Source organism: Schistocerca americana, chromosome 3, assembly GCF_021461395.2.
Source record: "Schistocerca americana isolate TAMUIC-IGC-003095 chromosome 3, iqSchAmer2.1, whole genome shotgun sequence".
Classification (NCBI taxonomy): domain Eukaryota; kingdom Metazoa; phylum Arthropoda; class Insecta; order Orthoptera; family Acrididae; genus Schistocerca; species Schistocerca americana.
The window spans coordinates 540210047-540231918 of NC_060121.1; the positions used below are offsets into that span (position 1 = coordinate 540210047).

General features: G+C 44.1%; 1 protein-coding gene across 1 annotated transcript in view; it reads left to right on the forward strand.

Annotated features, from left to right (window-relative positions):
• Window positions 1-21872, forward strand: part of LOC124607407 — a 103762-nt gene that overhangs the window by 73950 nt on the left and 7940 nt on the right. The window contains exons 2-3 of the mRNA XM_047139732.1: window positions 798-1040; window positions 16218-16378. Of these exons, the coding sequence (XP_046995688.1) occupies window positions 810-1040; window positions 16218-16378 (392 nt within the window). The 5' untranslated portion in view covers window positions 798-809. The remainder of the gene's footprint in view (window positions 1-797; window positions 1041-16217; window positions 16379-21872) is intronic.

The window sequence follows — 21872 nt, forward strand, 5'->3', positions numbered from 1 at the left end:
CAATTCGACCTTTATCAAAGTCGGAAACGTGATGGTACGCATTTCGCCACCTTACACGAGGCATCACAACAACGTTCCACCAGGCAACGCTGGTCAACTGCTGTTTGTATATGAGAAATCGGTTGGAAACTTCCCTCATGTCAGCACATTGTAGGTGTCGCTACCGGCGCCAACCTTGTGTGAATGCTCTGAAAAGCTAATCATTTGCATATCACAGCATCTTCTTCCTGTCGGTTAAATTTCGCATCTGTAGCACGTCATCTTCGTGGTGTAGCAATTTTAATGGCCAGTAGTGTAATTAGAAACAAGCAAATAGAACAAAAAGAACCTGAAGCAATGGTGAAATGTGTCACTCGTGAGCTGAAGATACGTAAGGACCACAACTGAATGAAATGTGATGCGAATTGTAAAGGCAGAGGAGGAACCTACTGCAAGAACATTTAAGTGTGTCAGAACGACAAGTATTAGAGAGGTCTATCAAAACATTCTTGAGTGTTTAGAGTGAGGGTGTAGTTATTTGATGGGAGATAGGTGAAGTGCTCCACTGTCCTCCTACGAGTACATTTTTGTATCCCAACTGCTTGTGGATCTATTTTGAGGACAATGGCTGAAAAATTATGCGAATCACTGGTTACTCTCCATTTTGTATTTTGATAGTGAGATGTAGCTTTTTGTGAAGACTGCAGCCCTTAACAGATGGTCTGAAATGGCTCTCCAGCATGTAGTTCTCTGAAGCATATCGCGTGCTCGGTGGTGCTCGTCGCCGTCTCATGGACCGTTGCTCTGTGTGTGCGCAGGCAGGGCAGGCCATGGACAGGCGCCTGGCGACGGTGCTGCTGCTGGCGGCGGCGGCGGGCGTGGCGCGCGCCAGCGCTCACTTCATCCGGCTGGCGCTGGTCGCCGTCATGGGCCTCGCTGGCATGTACATGCTGCACGTGCTCGCCCAGGACTACAACGCCATCCGACAGCCCGTCAGGGCCAAGGTCGCCTCCGCCATACTGCGCTCCGTCATCGCCAAGAGGTCAGCGGCAGACTCGCCGGTAGGTATTACGAGACCGTCACCACACCAATGGCATGGAGGAGAAACTACAATGGGAGTCCCACAGGGTTCAATAATTGACCCATTACTATTCTTACATTATGTTAATGATCTGCCATTTTATTTAAAACAAGGCAAAACTGGTACATTTAACATATGATACAAGTACTGTTTTGAACCCAAACAAACAAGCAGCAACAGAGAAAACACATAATGGTGTTTTTGTGTAAGTGACTAGTTCTCAACAAATACTTTACCTGTAACCCTTGCAATACCAAGGCATTTTCCATAATGTGAATTGCCGGGGGGCCTTTACAGTTCGCATCACATTTCATTCAGTTTTATTCCTTACGTATCTTTTCATTTATTGTAGAAGAAAACAGAATTCGTTAACCGTTTGTTGAATTACACTAACAACATACTTTTTAAAGAGGTATTGACCTGTAATTAGATTCCAGAACTTGAAAATACCTTTTAGCACTCTCTCAACAATAATACGATGCGTGTTTTTTAAGTAAGTACCGTTTTGCCACACCGCGGCCGCAGCGCTGCGGTCGGCGTTCTGCGCATGCGCACTGGGTACCTACATCTGTTGTCTACGCACTGACGCCATTAAAGTCTGATTCTTCCTTGTTTACATTGTGTACTGAGTGTTTAAGATGCCTACGATAATCGTGAGTCCCGCCAACTGTGAAGCACAGGCTGTTTAAGATTTCTTAATGCTAAAGGCCTAAAAGCGAACGATAGTCATCGTGAGATCTGTGCAATTTATGGAGAAAATGGAATGGTACGAAAGTGGGTGAGAGCATTTAAAGATGGCCACACAAATGTGCATGATGAACAACGGAGTGGGTGTCCTTCGGTCGTTAATGAAACTTTGGTGCAGGAAGTAGACAATAAGGTGAGAGAAAATAGATGCTTTACAATTTCCTCCTTGCGGGATCACTTTCCTAATGTTTCTCATAGTGTTTTGTATGGAACTGTGACCGAGCACTTGGATTACCGAAAATTGTGCTCACATTGGGTACTGAACATGTTGACGGATGTGCACAAAACCAAACAGTGCACTGACTTTCCCTGAGCGGTACCACAACGACGGTGATGATTTCTTAAGCCAAACTGTTATGGGTGATGAAACATGGGTGGCCTACATCACACCAGAATCAAAGCAACAGTGCATGGAATGGCGGCGTTCAGATTCACCCAGGAAAGTGAAGTTAAAGCAAACAATTTCTGCCTGGAAAATCATGTGCACAGTTTTTTGGGACAGAAAAGGAGTATTGCTTGTGGAATTTCTGCCTCGTAATGAGACAATCAATGCAGCAGCTTACTGTGCACAATCTGCGCCGTTCAATTCAGAACAAAAGACATGGCAAGTTGAGCAAGGGCATCGTTTTGCTGCAAGACAATGCCCGTACGCATGTGGCGAATCAGACCAAATGCCTCATCACATCTTTTCGATGGGAAACTCTATATCATCCTGCGTACAGCCCCAATCTTGCGCCCAGTGACTACCATCTGTTCCAGCACTTGAACAAACAGCTGGGCAGTCAGCGTCTTCAAGACGACGATGATGAAGTCAAAACAGTGGTGATGCAGTGGTTAACAAGTCAGGAGGCAGACTTCTATGAGGAGGGTATTCCAAAACTGGTACAACGTTATGACAAGTGCCTCAATATTGACGGAAATTATGTAGGAAAGTAGAGTAAGGTACAGGCTTTCTTGTAAAAATAAAATTATTGAGATATCTTAGCATGTCTTTTTGTAATTTCAAAACGGTACTTACTTAAAAAATACGCCTCGTAATATACTTTCAGTAACATATACTACCGATTTTATTACCACCATAAAAAAGACGCATATTTTGTCATTCTTGATCGCTTTTGCTCTTAACATAATTTTTAAAGAGATATTTATGTGTAATTAAGTTCCTTAGCCTGGAAATATTGAATACAACATTCACTGCAGGAAGTACAGGACTTTACAACTTTAAAAATTCATGTAAATTTATTGACAGAAGATGTAGAGCTGGATTTAGTATTATTTTGTAGGGGAACATATCAAGCTTTTTTAACTAAAACTAAAGATATATGTGGCTTCCATTGGTTATCCTACACACATCCCATTGGCAGTCAATTTCTTCCCAAACTCACTGTAGCATTGCAAGTGTAACTTGCTCAGTGGGGGCGTAAATTCTTGCACTACGTTCAGTTAGAGAAGCCGGCACAAGAGGAACAAACACGATATCCTTGATGAATCCCCATAAAAACAAAATCGAGTGGTGTCAGGTCTGGGGAATGTTGGGGCCGTGCAATTGACACATCATGGCCAATCCATTGATCTGGAACGCGGTCACTGAGAAACTCTCAGACGTCAACTAGGTAGTGGGGTGGTGCACCATCTTGCATGAAGTAAACATTTCGTTCTTGGTCATCCTCATCGATCTGTGGTATCAAAAATTGTTGTAACATATCCAGGTACACTATTCTGTTGATGGTTCTCTCACGGATAAAAAAGGGGCCATTCATTTTGTTCTTGTTGAATGCACAAAAAACATTCAGCTTAGGGCATTCACGAACATGTTTCAATGTTTGATGTGGATTTTCACTGCCCCAAACCCTACAGTTATGTGTGTTAACCCTGTCACTTAAGTGAAAAGTCGACTCACCAGAAAAGATGATTCTGCCCAAGAAATTTCTTGCGAGCAATTTTATCAGTGTATTTTACTGCTTGTTCGATCGTCATTCTGCACGGTTTCAAACGCAAACAATTTCTCAACACTTGCCAAACAGTCGTATGTGGGATTCGCAGTTCGTGATATGCACGCCAGGTTGATTTCGTAGGGCTGTTGACAAAACGTTGTCTCACTCACTCAACGATGTTGTCACATGTGCTTGGGTGACCTGATGATTTCCCATGTCTTACCGAAAACACTGTTTCTACAAAACATTTATACCACTCATAAATTGTAGGTCTACTAGGAGGATCTTTAGCGTACTGAACTTTTGTCGCCAACTTTGATTCTTCAAACTAAAACACACAGCTGGCACGCTCGAGTCCAGTGAAGGCAGCCATCTTTGACGCAAGTGCCACTAGCGCTCTTTACGATGCGATTCGGCACTAGCGAACTACGCGAAACAAAACTTGATGAATTTCGCTACAATCTGACACTTCAATGACCTCTGTAGGCACTATGAACTAATTTCTATGGATTTTCGAAGTTGTAAAATCGTTTTTGAAACATCTTGTAACATCTGCTGTCGAGACTTAAATTTGCGGGTTAAGTTTAACCAAAAATTTTAAACAGATAGGGAATCCAGTAAAAGAGTTTATTAAAAACAATAATTTTTTTCTGAATTTTAAAACAGAAAGCAACTAATTATACACTCCTGGAAATGGAAAAAAGAACACATTGACACCGGTGTGTCAGACCCACCATACTTGCTCCAGACACTGCGAGAGGGCTGTACTAGCAATGATCACACGCACGGCACAGCGGACACACCAGGAACCGCGGTGTTGGCCGTCGAATGGCGCTAGCTGCGCAGCATTTGTGCACCGCCGCCGTCAGTGTCAGCCAGTTTGCCGTGGCATACGGAGCTCCATCGCAGTCTTTAACACTGGTAGCATGCCGCGACAGCGTGGACGTGAACCGTATGTGCAGTTGACGGACTTTGAGCGAGGGCGTATAGTGGGCATGCGGGAGGCCGGGTGGACGTACCGCCGAATTGCTCAACACGTGGGGCGTGAGGTCTCCACAGTACATCGATGTTGTCGCCAGTGGTCGGCGGAAGGTGCACGTGCCCGTCGACCTGGGACCGGACCGCAGCGACGCACGGATGCACGCCAAGACCGTAGGATCCTACGCAGTGCCGTAGGGGACCGCACCGCCACTTCGCAGCAAATTAGGGACACTGTTGCTCCTGGGGTATCGGCGAGGACCATTCGCAACCGTCTCCATGAAGCTGGGCTACGGTCCCGCACACCGTTAGGCCGTCTTCCGCTCACGCCCCAACATCGTGCAGCCCGCCTCCAGTGGTGTCGCGACAGGCGTGAATGGAGGGACGAATGGAGACGTGTCGTCTTCAGCGATGAGAGTCGCTTCTGCCTTGGTGCCAATGATGGTCGTATGCGTGTTTGGCGCCGTGCAGGTGAGCGTCACAATCAGGACTGCATACGACCGAGGCACACAGGGCCAACACCCAGCATCATGGTGTGGGGAGCGATCTCCTACACTGGCCGTACACCACTGGTGATCGTCGAGGGGACACTGAATAGTGCACGGTACATCCAAACCGTCATCGAACCCATCGTTCTACCATTCCTAGACCGGCAAGGGAACTTGCTGTTCCAACAGGACTACCCTGGCCAGCAAGATCTCCGGATCTGTCCCCCATTGAGCATGTTTGGGACTGGATGAAGCGTCGTCCCACGCGGTCTGCACGTCCAGCACGAACGCTGGTCCAACTGAGGCGCCAGGTGGAAATGGCATGGCAAGCTGTTCCACAGGACTACATCCAGCATCTCTACGATCGTCTCCATGGGAGAATAGCAGCCTGCATTGCTGCGAAAGGTGGATATACACTGTACTAGTGCCGACATTGTGCATGCTCTGTTGCCTGTGTCTATGTGCCTGTGGTTCTGTCAGTGTGATCATGTGATGTATCTGACCCCAGGAATGTGTCAATAAAGTTTCCCCTTCCTGGGACAATGAATTCACGGTGTTCTTATTTCAATTTCCAGGAGTGTATTACAATATCTTCAAAAGGTGGGCGTAAAGAACACCATCTTCACTTACCTTGGTATGTCAATGGCTAATCTTTGAAATAACATAGCTCATTCAGTTTTGTGCTCTCGGAAATTTTCCACTTCCTATTATTAACCCAATACATCAACAAGAAATAATAAACAGGCTAGAAGTGCTGTGTTCTGATGAGTACATACTGATGAAAACGTAAATTGGAAAAATATGTTAAGTAATTGTCTTCTATATTTCCAGAGTTGGCAGTTATGGTGGAAATAGCTGAGTCGACCATTTTAACAGATTTACTATATTATTTTTCCATATAGTAAATCTGCTAAAACGTTCAACTCAGCTATTTCCACCATAACTACCAACTTTGGAAATACAGAAGACAATTACTTAACATATTTTACACACTTCATTTACTTATGCCTTATGTGATAATATTGAGTGGTAATGCCTAACTTAGGTAAAAAGTGTTCAGTAATTAGAATTATGTGTGAAGTTCACACACGTACAACTTCCAAAGGTCTATTTAAGCAGCTGGGAAAATTTACCACAACTTCGCAGTAAATTATTCTCTTATGAAATTTGTGATCGATAACCCATCCATGTTTCAGACAAATAGAGATATTCGTAAATAAAACACTACAAGGAAATGAATCATTGACCTTGCTGTTGGTGGGGAGGCTTGCATGCCTCAGCAATACAGATAGCCGTACCATAGGTGTAGCCACGATGGAGGGATACCTGTTGAGAAGCCAGACGAACGTGTCGTTCCTGAAGAGGGGCAGTAGCCTTTTCAGTAGTTGCAGGGGCAACAGTCTGGGTGATTGACTGATCTGGCCTTGTAACATCAACCAAAACGGCCTTGCTGTGCTGGTACTGATAACAGCTGAAAGCAAGAGGAAACTACAGCTGTAATTTTTCCTGTGGGCGTGCATCTCTATGTGTGGTTAAATGATGATGGCATCCTCTTGGGTAAAATATTCCGGACGTAAAATAGTTGCCCATTTGAATCTCTGGGTAGGGACTACTCAGGAGGACGTCGTTATCAGGAGAAATAAAACTGGCATTCTACAAGTTGGAGTATCGAATGCCAGATTTCTTAATCGGGCAGGTAGGTTAGAAAATTTAAAAAGGGAAATGAATAGTTTAAATTTAGATATAGTGGGAATTTGTGAAGTTTGGGGGCAGAAGGAACAGGTCTTGTGGTTAGGTGAATACAGGGTTATAAATACAAAATCAAATAGGGGTAATGCAGGAGCAGGTTTAATAATGAATAATAAAATAGGAATGCGGATAAACTACTATGAACAGGAAATTGAATGCAATATTATAGCCAAGATAGACAAGACGCCCACACCTACCACAGTTGTATAAGTTTATATGCCAACTAGCCCCACATATGAGGAGTAGATTGAGGAAGTGTATAATGAGATAAAAGAAATTATTCAGACAGCTAAATGAGACAAAAATTTAATAGTCATGGGGTATTGGAATTCGACAGTAGGAAAAGGAAGAGAAGGGAAAGTAGTAGGTGAATATTGATTGAGGGAAAGGAATGAAAGAGGAAGCTATCTGGTAGAATTTAGCACAGAGCATAACTTAATCATAGTTACACTTGGTTTAAGAATCATGAAAGAAGGTTGTATATATGGAAGAGACCTGGATACACTGGAATCTTTCAGATTGGTTATATGATAGTACTACAGAGGTTTTGGAACCATGTTTTAAATTGATGGACATTTCCAGAGGCAGATGTGTATTCTGAACGGCAAATTAAATGTGGAGAAACTACAAAAAGGCGGGAATCTAGGGAGATAGTATCGGGATAAACTGAAAGAACCAGAAGCTGTAGAGAGATTCGGAGGGAGCATTAGGGAACGATTGACAAGAATGGGAGAAAGAAATACAGTAGAATGGATAGCTTTGAGAGATGAAATAGTGACATTAGGTCAGAGGAACAAGTAGGTAAAAAGACGAGGAGTAGTGGAAATCCTTGGGAAACACAAGACATATTGAATTTAATCGATGAAAGGAGGAAATATAAAAAGGTAAAGAATGAAGCAGGCGAAAGGGAATACAAACGTTTGAAAAACGAGATCGACAGGAAGTGCAAAATGGCCTAGCAGGAATGGCTTGAGGACAAATGTAAAGATGTAGAAGCACATGTCACTAGGAATAAGACAGAAGATGCCTACAGCAAAATTAAAGAGACCTTTGGAGAAAAGAAAACCGCCTGTATGAATATCAAGAGCTCAGATGGAATGCCAGTCCTGAGCAAAGAAGGGAGAGCAGAAAGGTGGAAGGAGTATGTAGAGGGCCTATACAAGGGGATGTCCTTGAGGACAATATTATGGAAATGGAAGAGGACATGGATGAAGATAAGAAGGGAAATATGATACTGGTAGAAGAATTTGACAAAATACTGAAAGACATAAGCGGAGACAATGCTGCGGTAGTAGACTACATTCCTTTTGAGTTACTGATAGCCTTGGAAGAGCCAGCCATACAACACTCTTCCATCTGACGAGCAAGATGTATGAGACAGGCGAAATACCCTCAGACTTTAAGAAGAATATAACAATTCCAATTCCAAAGAAAGCAGGTGTTGACAGGTGTAAAAATTGCCGAACTATCAGTTTAATAAGTCACAGTTGCAAAATGCCTTACAGAAGAATGGAAAAACTGATAGAAGCCGACCTGATGGAAAATCAGTTTGGATTCCGGAGAAATGTAGGAACAGGCGAGGCAATCTGACCCTACGACTTCTCATAGAAGGTAGGTTAAGGAAAGGCAAACCTACGTTTGTAGCATTTGTAGACTTAGAGAAAGCTTAGGACAATGTTGATTGGAATAATCTCTTGCAAATCCTAAAGGTGGCAGTGGTAAAATACAGGGAGCAAAAGCTATTTACAGTTTGCACAGAAACCAGATGGCAGTTATGAGAGTAGAGGGGCACGAAAGGAAAGCAATGGTTGAGAAGGGAGTGAGACAGGGTTATAGCCTATCCCCGACGTTATTCAATCTGCGTATTGGGGAAGCAGTAAGCGAAACGAAAAAAAATTGGAGTAGGAATTAAAGTTCCAGGAGAAGTAATAAAAACTTTGAGGTTTGCCAATGACATTGTAATTCTATCACAGACAGCAAAGGACTTGGAAGAGCAGTTGAACGGATTGGACAGTGTCGTGAAAGGAGTACATAAGCTGCACATCAAAAAAAGCAAAACAAGGATAATGGAATGTAATCGAATTACATCAGGCGATGCTGGGGAATTAGATTAGGAAATCCGACACTTAAAGTAGTAGATGAGTTTTGCTATTTGGGAAGCAAAATAACTCATGGTCGAAGTAGGGAGGATATAAAATATAGACTGGCAATGGCAAGAAAAGCGTTTCTGAAGGAAAGAAATTTGTTAACATTGAGCATAGATTTAAGTGTCAGGAAGTCCTTTCTGAAAGTATTTGTATGGTGTATAGCCATATACGGAAGTGAAGTATGGAAGATAAACAGTTTAGACAAGAAGAGAATAGAAGCTTTTGAAATGTGGTGCTACAGACGAATGCTGAAGTTTAGATGGGTAACTATTTTCTTCCGTTTTGTTCGAATGAACTCAACTTGTATTGCTGCTGGGAATTTATTTATTCATTCTATTATTATCGCCAATTGCGAGCACTAATATGACCTTATTATGAATGCTTTATTCTTTCGCTTCAGAGTTGAGCTAAGATTATTTTAATTTCCAAGTATTTTGTCGAAATACGGCACAATTATTTGTTATATTCAAAACTGTGACAATTATTCACAAAATGTTAGATTTCTGTACAAATTATTTACTTCGTTAAATAATAATTGTTTGATTTAACATTTTTGCTTTCATTTCGTAACAGCAGTCCCAAATTTCCAATTTATAAATGTTATAGCTATTTCTTTACTACATTTTTTTCTTATGGTGCCAACGCGATACTCACAGGATTAAATCAAATTATTCTGAATTTCTCGCGAGGCCAGAAGACAATTAGAAATTTCCCTGAGATTACAAAACTTCAAGCAAAAAAGGTAAAAAGAGTAAAATACATTAAGAAGTGAAGTGATATTGTGTGCATTTTCTGATAAAAATAGTTTTTATTATAAAGTCAAGAAAAGTGGCTGTGTGTGAAATATCTAACTCATTTACTTTTAATTAAGGATAAGAAGTGATACCTCTAATTATTCCACGTACTAATAGTTGTGTGTGAATATGTAAGTATTAAAGGTAACTAGTCTCATGCGTATATTTAAATAACAGTAGGATAGAAAATTTAATTGGGATACATTAAGTTTGAAGAAATTTTGCTTAACAGTCATTCAGTGACTGAACTATAGCCAATATGTGAATATACTATAAGCTTATGTTATATCCATCGTAATTTACGCTACCCGAAGCCTAAATTTCCACAATTCCATAATAATATACAGCCATATTTATAAAATATACCGTAGTCAAAAAGATTCAATGTAGAATCTGTTAGCAGCGTTCTTGGGTGGGAGCAATTGTGTATTTGCAGCCCAGAAAGGACCACAGCTAACGGTCGTGGCTATGACTCATTTACGCGCGCAAGCATAGTCTTTGTGGCTAGTCAGCAGACGATGTGCCTCACTAGGCACAGTAGCAAAGTGTCATACTAGGAGGATATCCCATGTAGCGTTCTGCAAAGTTTTTTGTGGCTTCATATCTGATTCGCCAGCTTAGTTTATTCGTCCTCAAAACTGAAATTTCTTAATTATAACTTTTTAGTTGTTCTGCAATGTCTGTTTCTCCTTCTTTAAAACACGCACTCGCCAAGAAAGTTCTTCTTCGAAAGCTTTCCAGGCCAATGTTTATTTGCGTGTAACTCCCCCGGTATCCATATCCCCTGCCTTCCGTTAATGTGTTCATTTGGCAGATGTCTTTGATAAGGGTCTTAATTCTATAAATGTCTGCATTCCTGTAACCGGCCTAAACACGGGCAGGGTATGTACCCATTCTTTTCAGCCAGTGAGTGGCACTTGGAGGTTTTCGAATTGTAAGTAGGCTGTTTAGGTTTTTATGTAGGTAACGCCACGTAGCGCTCTGTATGAAAATCACTGGCTGTGCTGTGTGCAGTCTGTGGCTGGTTAGCATTGTTGGAGTATATGCTATTGTTGTGTTGGGCAGTTGGCTGTTAACAGCGCGTAGCGTTGCGCAGTTGGAGGTGAGCCGTCAGCAGTGGTGGATGTGGGGAGAGAAGTGGCGAAGTTTTGAGAGCGGATGATCTGGACGTGTGTCCATCAGAGTCAGTAAATTTGTAAGACTGGATGCCATGAACTGCTATATATATTATGACTTTTGAACACTATTAAGGTAAATACATTGCTTGTTCTCTATCAAAATCTTTCATTTGCTAACCACGCCTATCAGTAGTTAGTGATTTCAGTAGTTTGAATCTTTTATTTAGCTGGCAGTAGTGGCGCTCGCTGTATTGCAGTAGTTCGAGTAACGAAGATTTTTGTGAGGTAAGTGATTTGTGAAACGTATAAGTTAATGTTTGTCAGGGCCATTCTCTTGTAGGGATTATTGAAAGTCAGATTGCGTTGCGCTAAAAATATTGGCTGTCAGTTTAGAGCGAAATGTCTGAGTACGTTCAGTTCTGCTCAGCTGTTTGAAAATCAAATAATGTAAGAGGTTTATCAGCACAGTCATTCATAAATTTTTCTAAGGGGAAGTTTCAGAATGACCTCTCTCTCTCTAGGTCCCTGGCAGAAAGCCCTCCTTCTACCCCCTCCTCCCCCCTTAAACCCGGTCCCCCCCCCCCCCCCCCCCCACACACACACCCAGAAAACACAGTATTCAGTCTTCTGGTACGGTAAACTGCAAAATCACTAATAAAAACGCGCTGTATCAAAATTAACAGCTAAAGCTGATACGAGCGAAAATATGAGATTATTGTGAGTGAATCACTTTCACAAATTCGCTGCAGCTACATTAATTAACTTATTGTCACAAAACTCAAGACTCATATAGAAAAACTCAGAAAGTTGCAGTCGCACTTCAAATTTCTGTCCCGAGAGCGCTTCAGTGAGCGGTTGGGCAAGATGGGGACAGACACCGAGAAAGCGTATGCATTGTGCCTGAAATGCATTCACATCAGTCCATCGTAGCATTGCAACGACACTGTAGAACGAAGTTCAGCTGGGACCACCAACTGCCAACTCCATTCAGCTGAGGTATAAGCTGGTTAAAGCTACAGGAGCCCTCTGCAAAAGGAAATCGACGGGTCCACTTGCAGTGAATGAAGAAACGATTGACCATGTGTGGGGGCTTGTATCGCACGTAGCCTACAGAAGTCGACGAACAGATCAAGAAGGAAATTGAACATACTGCAACCGACCGCTGGAAGATCTCAAGGAAACAATTGAAGCTGAAGCCTTACCGCTTCCAACTTTTACAAGCCCCGATAGCGATGACAATGTCAGATGTTTTGAATTTTCGACAGAGTTGCTGTTGTGGAAGAGGACAGGTTTTGTGAGAAACTCATCTTCACTGATGACGTGATGGACAGAGAATCTTCATGCTGTTGCAATGTGTTCAAAAAATGGCTCTGAGCACTATGGGACTTAACATCTGTGGTCATCAGTCCCCTAGAACTTAGAACTACTTAAACCCAACTAACCTAAGGACATCACACACATCCATGCCCGAGGCAGGATTCGAGCCTGCGACCGTAGCAGTCGCGCGGTTCCGGACTGAGCTCCTAGAACCGCTAGACCACCGCGGCCGGCGCAATGTGTTCTGTGCAATCTCATGATTTTAAGTTTACAGTCCCATTTTCTTCTGCGAGAAGACCGCAAAGGGCACGTATATCTGGACATGCTGAAAAACTGGCTCATGCCACAGCTGGAGACCGACAGTGTGACCTATCAACAGGATGGTCCTTCTCCTCATTTCCATAATGATTTTCGCAAATTATTATATGGGAAATAGAGAAACCAATGGGTTGGTCACGTTGAAATTGATGATCGGCAATTCATGGTATGGCCTCCACGCTCTTTGGACTTAACCCCATGCGATTTTTTTGCGTGGGGTTGTGAGAAAGATTTAGTGCTTACTCTTCCTATGCCAACAACCCTGCAAGAACTGCGAGCTCGTATCAGTAGTGGTTTTGAACAACGTAGGAAGAACTTGATTCTCGATTTCATATTTGCAGGATTAGTAGAGGCAAACCTCTATGACAATATGTCAAATAATATATGAGAATATTTACAGCAAATTTATGAAATCGCGTCAGGCGTTTATAATAACCTTTTATATAATGACAGAAGCACAAATATTCCAGTAAATATGAGACTGAAACTGACCCATTTGCGAAATAATTGGGAACGTGTGGCAACAGGCTGGCACTGACTGCAGTAAGAAATATTGTTGTATATAGTAGAAATGTGTTTCAAATGTAAAGTTTTTGGTTGAGTCCCAATTTAATTGAGCCCAATTTACGTGTATGGCAAACCTTAACCAGAATACAGAATTACTTCAGCACGTTACATGTAATATTTACCGTACACCTGTGCTTCTTATGGGAGAAGTTCCGTGTTTCTTGCATTTGGATGTCATATTTCGTCACCTTGCCAGAGAGTAGGAATTCTTTCTGACACCCCCGTATCATCTCATAAATCTTGAAAGGACTGAAAATTTGCTGTTCCAGTCCTTGAGTCAAACCAGCGGAAGCACTACACACGTAACTCACCTAGACTGACTAATACTGGGTTTTTGAAGATGAACACTGGGGTTTTAAGATTTTAGTAGAATTTATTACATTCATCTTACAATTATAAATAGTAAATCAAATGAAAGAGTGACTCAAACAGTTTAGTTTGTATACATGTGCACATGTACTGTTTACTGTGTCTTCCGTTAGAAAGCGCTAGTAGCAAAGATGGCGACAAGTGAACAGAAAGCTTTTTGTGTTTTACAGTTTGCAACGACTGAATCTGTTGTCACAGTGCAACGTGTGTTCCGTATTAAGTTCCATTGTAAACCCTCCAAGTGATAATAACGTCCGTAGATGGTACCATCGGTTTGAAGACACCAGCTATCTTTGCAGAGGGAAGAGTATGAAACAATCAAGAGTAACTCAAGAACTTATCGAACGAGTCAAGGTGTCTTTCATGTGTAGTCCCAAGAAGTCATTTCGGAAGGCTAGTCGTGAATTAACAGTTTCATTGATGTATGTGAGGAAACATTTAAGGAGACAAAAAAATAAATGGCTCTGAGCACTATGGGACTTAACATCTAAGGTCATCAGTCCCCTAGAACTTAGAACTACTTAAACCTAACTAACCTAAGGACATCACATACATCCATGCCCGAGGCAGGAATCGAACCTGCGACCGTAGCGGTCGCGCGGTTGCAGACTGAAGCGCCTAGAACCACTCGGCCACACCGGCCGGCTTAAGGAGACACTTAACAACTACGTCCTCACCGTTTGCAGATGTTACAAGCTCCTAAGCCTACAGTTTACATGCCAACTTTGCGAGAGAAATTATGTTGCCTGACGAAGATTTTCTGGATCCTGTCGTTTTCAGAGACGAATCGACATTTCAGCTAAGTGTAAATGTGAACTCAGATAATGTTAGTATCTGGGACTCAGCAAATCCCCAGGAGATGGTTCAGCAGCAACGAGACTCCCCTTTGTGCTACATCGCGGCAGAAATTTTATGGGCATTTTTTCCTTGAAGCAAATGTAATTGTTGTTTCCTATCTTGATGCGCTAGAACTGTGACTCTTTCTTCGACTGGGACAAGCTGAACACAGAACTTTACTTGAAAGCAACATGATGTGCCGCCTCACTGGCGTAACTACGGGATAAACGACGTAAACGACCGTTGGATTGGCCGCGAGGGGTCGGATGACACAGCTTGTTTCCCATGGTTTCCAGGTTCACCCGATCTGACGCCGCCTTTGGGAATTCATAAGGGATGATGTGTGTGCCTCGGCTGCCTGCTGATCTACCCGGCTTAACAAACAGGACTGAAGCAGTTGTTGCGTCAGTTACTCCAGACACACTGATCATGGTTTGGGAAGATCTCGTCTTTACGCTCGATGTGTTTCACGTGACGAATGGTGTTCACATTAAACGCATTAAAGATTTGGTTTATTATTTGTACTTGTAATTTGAATGTAATAAATACTACATAGCCTTAAAAACTCTATGTTCATTTCGAAACACCAGCCATAATGCTTTGACTTTTTATATACAGACGGTATTTTGTATTTCACACGAATTTCAGGAACTGCACGGTGACTAATATGGCGATGTCTGTTGTATAGGAGGGATTATTTTAGGTTTTAAAATTTGTTTATGGGAGCTGTATAGACTACGTTCTCCGCCCATCTTCAGTGGCACACTACAGAGACAACTCAGGGTGTTAAAGCATAGAAAGTTACGTACGTAAGTAGCGTTTTTGTACAATATATTGCTAGTGAATACTTTCATGGCTTATACGTACGTTTTAATACATCTAGTGCATACTGAAATATATTTTGTCCAGAATGAAATGTTCACTCTACAGCGGCGTGTGCGCTGATATGAAGCTTTCTGGCAAATTAAAACGCTGTGCCGGACCGAGACTCGAACTCGGGACCTTTGCCTTTCACGGGCAAGTGCTCTACCAACGGAGCTACGCAAGCATGACTCACGCCCCGTCCTCACAGTTTTACTTCTGCCAGAAAGTTACATATCAGCGCACACTCCGCTGCAGAGTGAAAATTTCATTCTAGAAACATCCCCCAGGCTGTGCCTAAGCCATGTCTCCGCTATATCTCTTCTTCCAGGAGTGCTAGTTCTGCAAGGTTCGCAGGAGAGCTTCTGTTAAGTTTGGAAGGTAGAAGACGAGGTACTGGCGGAAATAAAGCTGCGAGGACGGAGCGTGAGTCGTGCTTGGGTAGCTCAGTTGGTAGAGCACTTGCCCGCGAAAGGCAAAGCTCCCAAGTCCGAGTCTCGGTCTGGCACACAGTTTTAATGTGCCAGAAAGTTTCATCTTTTGTCCACATATCCAGCACGTTAGAAGTGTACATACAGTCGTTAAGGGCCATAAAGGTAAATACTTTCACATTGTATAAATGTGGTTAACCAGACAGTACAGAACCTGGAAAGCTGTATAGTATCTCATATCTATGTTGAATTATGCAGTGACATTCCAATATTTCCTCGTGAGTACGAACATACCAGTACGACATGGAATGAGTTATGACCTGCACCTCATACGCAGTAATAGTGAATGTTTCAAATGAGGTAAGTACAGCAGAAGCGAAAATTTAGAATAGCTAGAAGTGGGATCGTACTGGCGTGTTCATATTCGTGTTGGTGTTTTTATGCCTTGTGAGAACGAGTGGTGGGTAGCTCGGACTGCAGGCTGTGTGTGGTTTGCGCGCAGGTGGTCGGAGAGGCGGCGTCGGCGGGCCGGCCGTCGCTGGACTGGGGGCGCGTGCTGCGGGCCGACCCCGCGGGCTGCGCGCGCAGGGTGCTCTGCGAGCTGGCCGCCAAGCCAGAGCTGCGGCTCAGCGACGCCGACAGGCGGCTCCTCGCCCTCGTCACGTGCGTACACCTACTTGCCCTGTTTTAAATGGCTTCGGGCGATGACCCAGTATGTCATCCAGAAACATGAAGCAAAATAAAATTAGATATACTGAAATTTGTAAAATCAATATTATACACTTCGTTTTCTTGGATATGAAGATACTGAATACTGACTCGCCGAAAGTCAAGTTCTCGATCTACACCTTCATCTACAGCCATACTCCGCAACTCACTTTACAGTCTGTGGTGAGGGTTTCGCAATAGGTGAGCATGAAGAACGACTGTCGATGAACCTCGCATGAGCTCTAATTCACATGATTTCCTCTTCATGGTCATTTCACTCAATATACAGGTAAATAAAAATTTCTTAATTAACATCTATGTACCTATTATTTATCTATCTTCTTCTACACTGAAGACCCAAAGAAACTAGCAAACCTGCCTAATATCATGCAGGGCCTCCGCAAGCACGCACAAGTGCCGCAACACGACGTGGCATGGTCTCGACTAGTGTCTGAAGTAGTGCGGGAGGGAATCCTGCTGGGCTGTACATGAATCCGTAAGTGTACGATGGGGTAGAGATCTCTTCTTGTAAGGCATCCCAGATGTGCTCGATAATGCTCATGCCTGGGGAGTTTGGTGGCCAGCGGTAGTGTTTAAACTGAGAAGAGTCTTATTGGAGTCACTCTGTAGCAATTCTGGACGTGTGTGGTGTCGCATTGTCCTGCAGGAATTGCCCAAGTCCATCAGAATGCACAATGGACATGAATGGACGCAGATGATCAGACAGTATGGTTACGTACGTGTCACCTGTCAGAGCCGTATGGGACCCCTGATACGTCTAGACGTATCAGGGGTCCCATATCACTCCAACTGCACACGCCCCGCACCATTACCGAGCCTCCATCAGCTTGAACAGTCCCCTCCTGACATGCAGGGTCCACGGATTCATGAAGTTGTCTCCATACCTGTACACGTCTATCCGCTCGATACAACATGAAACGAGACGTGTCCGACCAGGCAACATGTTTCCAGTCATCAACAGTCAAATGTTGGTGTTGACGGGCCCAGGCGAGGCTTAAAGCTTTATGTTGTGCTGTTATCAACGGTACACGAGTGGGCCTTCCGCTCCGAAATCCCATATCGATGATGTTTCGTTGAATGGTTCGCACGGTGACACTTGTTGATCGCCCAGCATTGAAATCTGCAGCAATTTGCGGAAGCGTAACACTTCTGTCACGTTGAACGGTTTCTTCAGTCGTCGTTGGTCCTGTTCTTGCAGGATCTTTCTCCGGCCGCAGCGATGATGGAGATTTGATATTTTACGGGATTCCTAACATTCACGGTACACTCGTGAAATGGTTGTACGGGAAAATCCCCAGTTCATCGCTACCTCGGAAATGCTTTATCCCGTCGCTCGCGCGCCGAACATCACACCACGTTCAAACTCACTTGAATCTTGATAGCCTGCCATTGTAGCAGCAGTAACAGATCTAACAACTGCGCCAGACACTTGTTGTCTTATACAGGCGTTGCCGACGCCAGTGGCGTGTTCTGCCTGTTTACGTGTCTCTGTATTTGAATACGCATGCCTATAGCAGTTCCTTTGGCGCTTCAGTGTATGTATCTACACACAGATCAATTCAAGCTCCCAGCCGCAGTTGTGTCTAAATGTTCAGGCTAACTGGAACAACTACTGTCAGGATTTCTGTACAGTTTTCACTAATAGATAGATTGATTTACAAGTAAGATTTATGTACACTCCTGGAAATGGAAAAAAGAACACATTGACACCGGTGTGTCAGACCCACCATACTTGCTCCAGACACTGCGAGAGGGCTGTACAAGCAATGATCACACGCACGGCACAGCGGACACACCAGGAACCGCGGTGTTGGCCGTCGAATGGCGCTAGCTGCGCAGCATTTGTACACCGCCGCCGTCAGAGTCAGCCAGTTTGCCGTGGCATACGGAGCTCCAACGCAGTCTTTAACACTGGTAGCATGCCGCGACAGCGTGGACGTGAACCGTATGTGCAGTTGACGGACTTTGAGCGAGGGCGTATAGTGGGCATGCGGGAGGCCGGGTGGACGTATCGCCGAATTGCTCAACACGTGGGGCGTGAGGTCTCCACAGTACATCGATGTTGTCGCCAGTGGTCGGCGGAAGGTGCACGTGCCCGTCGACCTGGGACCGGACCGCAGCGACGCACGGATGCACGCCAAGACCGTAGGATCCTACGCAGTGCCGTAGGGGACCGCACCGCCACTTCCCAGCAAATTAGGGACACTGTTGCTCCTGGGGTATCGGCGAGGACCATTCGCAACCGTCTCCATGAAGCTGGGCTACGGTCCCGCACACCGTTAGGCCGTCTTCCGCTCACGTCCCAACATCGTGCAGCCCGCCTCCAGTGGTGTCGCGACAGGCGTGAATGGAGGGACGAATGGAGACGTGTCGTCTTCAGCGATGAGAGTCGCTTCTGCCTTGGTGCCAATGATGGTCGTATGCGTGTTTGGCGCCGTGCAGGTGAGCGCCACAATCAGGACTGCATACGACCGAGGCACACAGGGCCAACACCCGGCATCATGGTGTGGGGAGCGATCTCCTACACTGGCCGTACACCACTGGTGATCGTCGAGGGGACACTGAATAGTGCACGGTACATCCAAACTGTCATCGAACCCATTGTTCTACCATTCCTAGACCGGCAAGGGAACTTGCTGTTCCAACAGGACAATGTACGTCCGCATGTATCCCGTGCCACCCAACGTGCTCTAGAAGGTGTAAGTCAACTACCCTGGCCAGCAAGATCTCCGGATCTGTCCCCCATTGAGCATGTTTGGGACTGGATGAAGCGTCGTCTCGCGCGGTCTGCACGTCCAGCACGAACGCTGGTCCAACTGAGGCGCCAGGTGGAAATGGCATGGCAAGCCGTTCCACAGGACTACATCCAGCATCTCTACGATCGTCTCCATGGGAGAATAGCAGCCTGCATTGCTGCGAAAGGTGGATATACACTGTACTAGTGCCGACATTGTGCATGATCTGTTGCCTGTGTCTATGTGCCTGTGGTTCTGTCAGTGTGATCATGTGATGTATCTGACCCCAGGAATGTGTCAATAAAGTTTCCCCTTCCTGGGACAATGAATTCACGGTGTTCTTATTTCAATTTCCAGGAGTGTATATAATCTATAAATATTTAGTGGAAATTGAGAGCAATGATAAATTAAAATCACGCACCACTGTCAAAACGATGACATTGCCATCCACTAGTGGACGGCAAAACTCCTTGGAATTACCGTTGTTCCGACAGTGTTCCATACCAACGTTACGTGACACAGGATGCTTGGTACCACTGTTACATAGCAGAGGGCGCTATCCACCCACGTTGTGTGGCAGAGGGTGCATCGAACAAATTTAGCATGGCAGAGCATATTTCGTAAGGAATGTTACATGCCAGAGGATGCTTTGTGCCAACGTTGCATGGCAGGGGATCCTCCTTTCCAACTTGGCAAGGCAGAGGGTGCCTCGTACCAATGATACACGGCAGGGGGTGTGGCAGAGGGTCTTTATATCAATGTTAGAATGCAGAGGATACTTATTACCAGTTTTGCATGCAACCGATGTTATTTGATAGAGGTTGTTTCACACAAATGGTCTGTGCTTCTTACAAATTTTCCGTGGCAGATGGTGCTTTTTAGTCATGTTATGTTGGAAGATATGGGAAAAAGCCACACCGAAATTGTAAATTGTGCCGGACTCACAGTGGAGTCGCGTGGCCAACAAGTGGTCAAAGCATGCACCGAACTGACACTGAAGTCAGGCAGTCTGGGCGACTCAGTAGTTCGCGGTACCATCATTGCCAAGAGATGTGATTCCAAACGTCAATTAAATATGGGAACGTGTAACATTCGTGCCTCTGGAGAACTTGCCTTGCGTGCACTTTTTAAACCGTTTGCTATTGAAAGTGATGACATTCAGTTAGCCAATGTTGTTCCTAGAATTTTTATGGTAACTGTACACAGTGGTCTGTCAACAAAGTTAGCGCTACATCAGATAAGTAGACAGTTAGTGGTAACCACACGAAACCGGGGAGGTTCACAAGTGGGATTTTTAGGTGTTAACAAGTCTTCTCTGAAGGTATTCGTTTAGTGTGTTGCCTTGTACAGATGTGAAACTTGGACGAAGGACACTGTAGACAAGAAGAGAATAGCGGATTATGAAATATGGTGCTGTATAAGAATGGTGAAGATCAGATGGATAGATCGAATAACTAATGATGAAGTACTGAATCAAACTGGGCAAAAACGAAATTTATGGCGAAACTGAGCTAAACAAACGACTTGGTTGTTAGGACACATCAGACGGCATCAAGGAATCATCAGTTTGGTATCGTGGAAGGAAGTAAGGAGGGTAAAACTGTAAAGGAAGACCAAACCTTGACTGCAATAAGCAAGCTGAAATTACGTTGCAGTAGTTACGCTCACAGTCAGATGAAGAGCCTTGCACTGGATGGAATCGTGTGAAGAACATCATCAAACCAGTCTTGACAGAACATTCTTCTGTCCAATCTTCCGAAGGCCAAACCTCCGTTCATAACATCCTGTTGCTCCTTAGACCAAGGTGCCTAAGCCTGCTGTTATTCTCAGCAGGATGCTTTGCAGTAACGTAAGAAGTGAATTGGTCTTCTCGCTGGTCTCTTGAGACGCTTACTGTATTACGAGAAAATGTATTCAGAAGTTTTCGAGCTGCTCGAGCTCGAAAGTTCTCAAAGATCTTCCCTTGTATCTCATCTGCCGTATCCTATCCCTCGTATCCCATCCGTTTAGTATCATAAAGAATATGAGTTCGTTACATGAGTGACAGTACGGAACAGTTCAGGTGCGAGTTATGTTCATTTACGTTCGTGATCAACTGCCAGAGACTGCACCATTCATCAATCTTCTGCAGCTCATTTTGCGAAGCGATACTGTCTTCCGGCGCTGTTACTTTCTTATAGACAGCAGCATCATGTGTGAAGAATCTTAAAGACTTCCAACGCTTACTACTAGATCATTCATATACACCGCAAACAGTAACAGTCCCATCTCACTTCCTTGGGGTACTCCGGAAATTACCTTAACATCTATCGATTTTTTTCCGTTAAGAGCGACTTGTTGAGTTCTGGCTCCAAGGAAGTATTGAATCCAGTCGCAAGTCTGGTCCGATACTCGGTGAGCTTTTATTTTTTTTCACTAGACGGCAGTGCGGGACGGTGTCAAATGCGTCCCTGAAGTCAAGGAACACGGCAACAACCTGAGCGCCATTTTCTACAGTGCTATGGCTCTCATCAAAGAACACAGCGAGCTGTGTTTCACAAGATCCCTGTTTGCGGAATCCATGTTCATTTTTGTAGAGAAGATTTTTCATTCTCCAAAAAAGTCATAATTTTTTTAGCATAAAACATGTTCCATAATTCTACAACAGATTGACGTCAGCGGCATAGGTCCGGTTCTTGGAAACGGAATGTTCT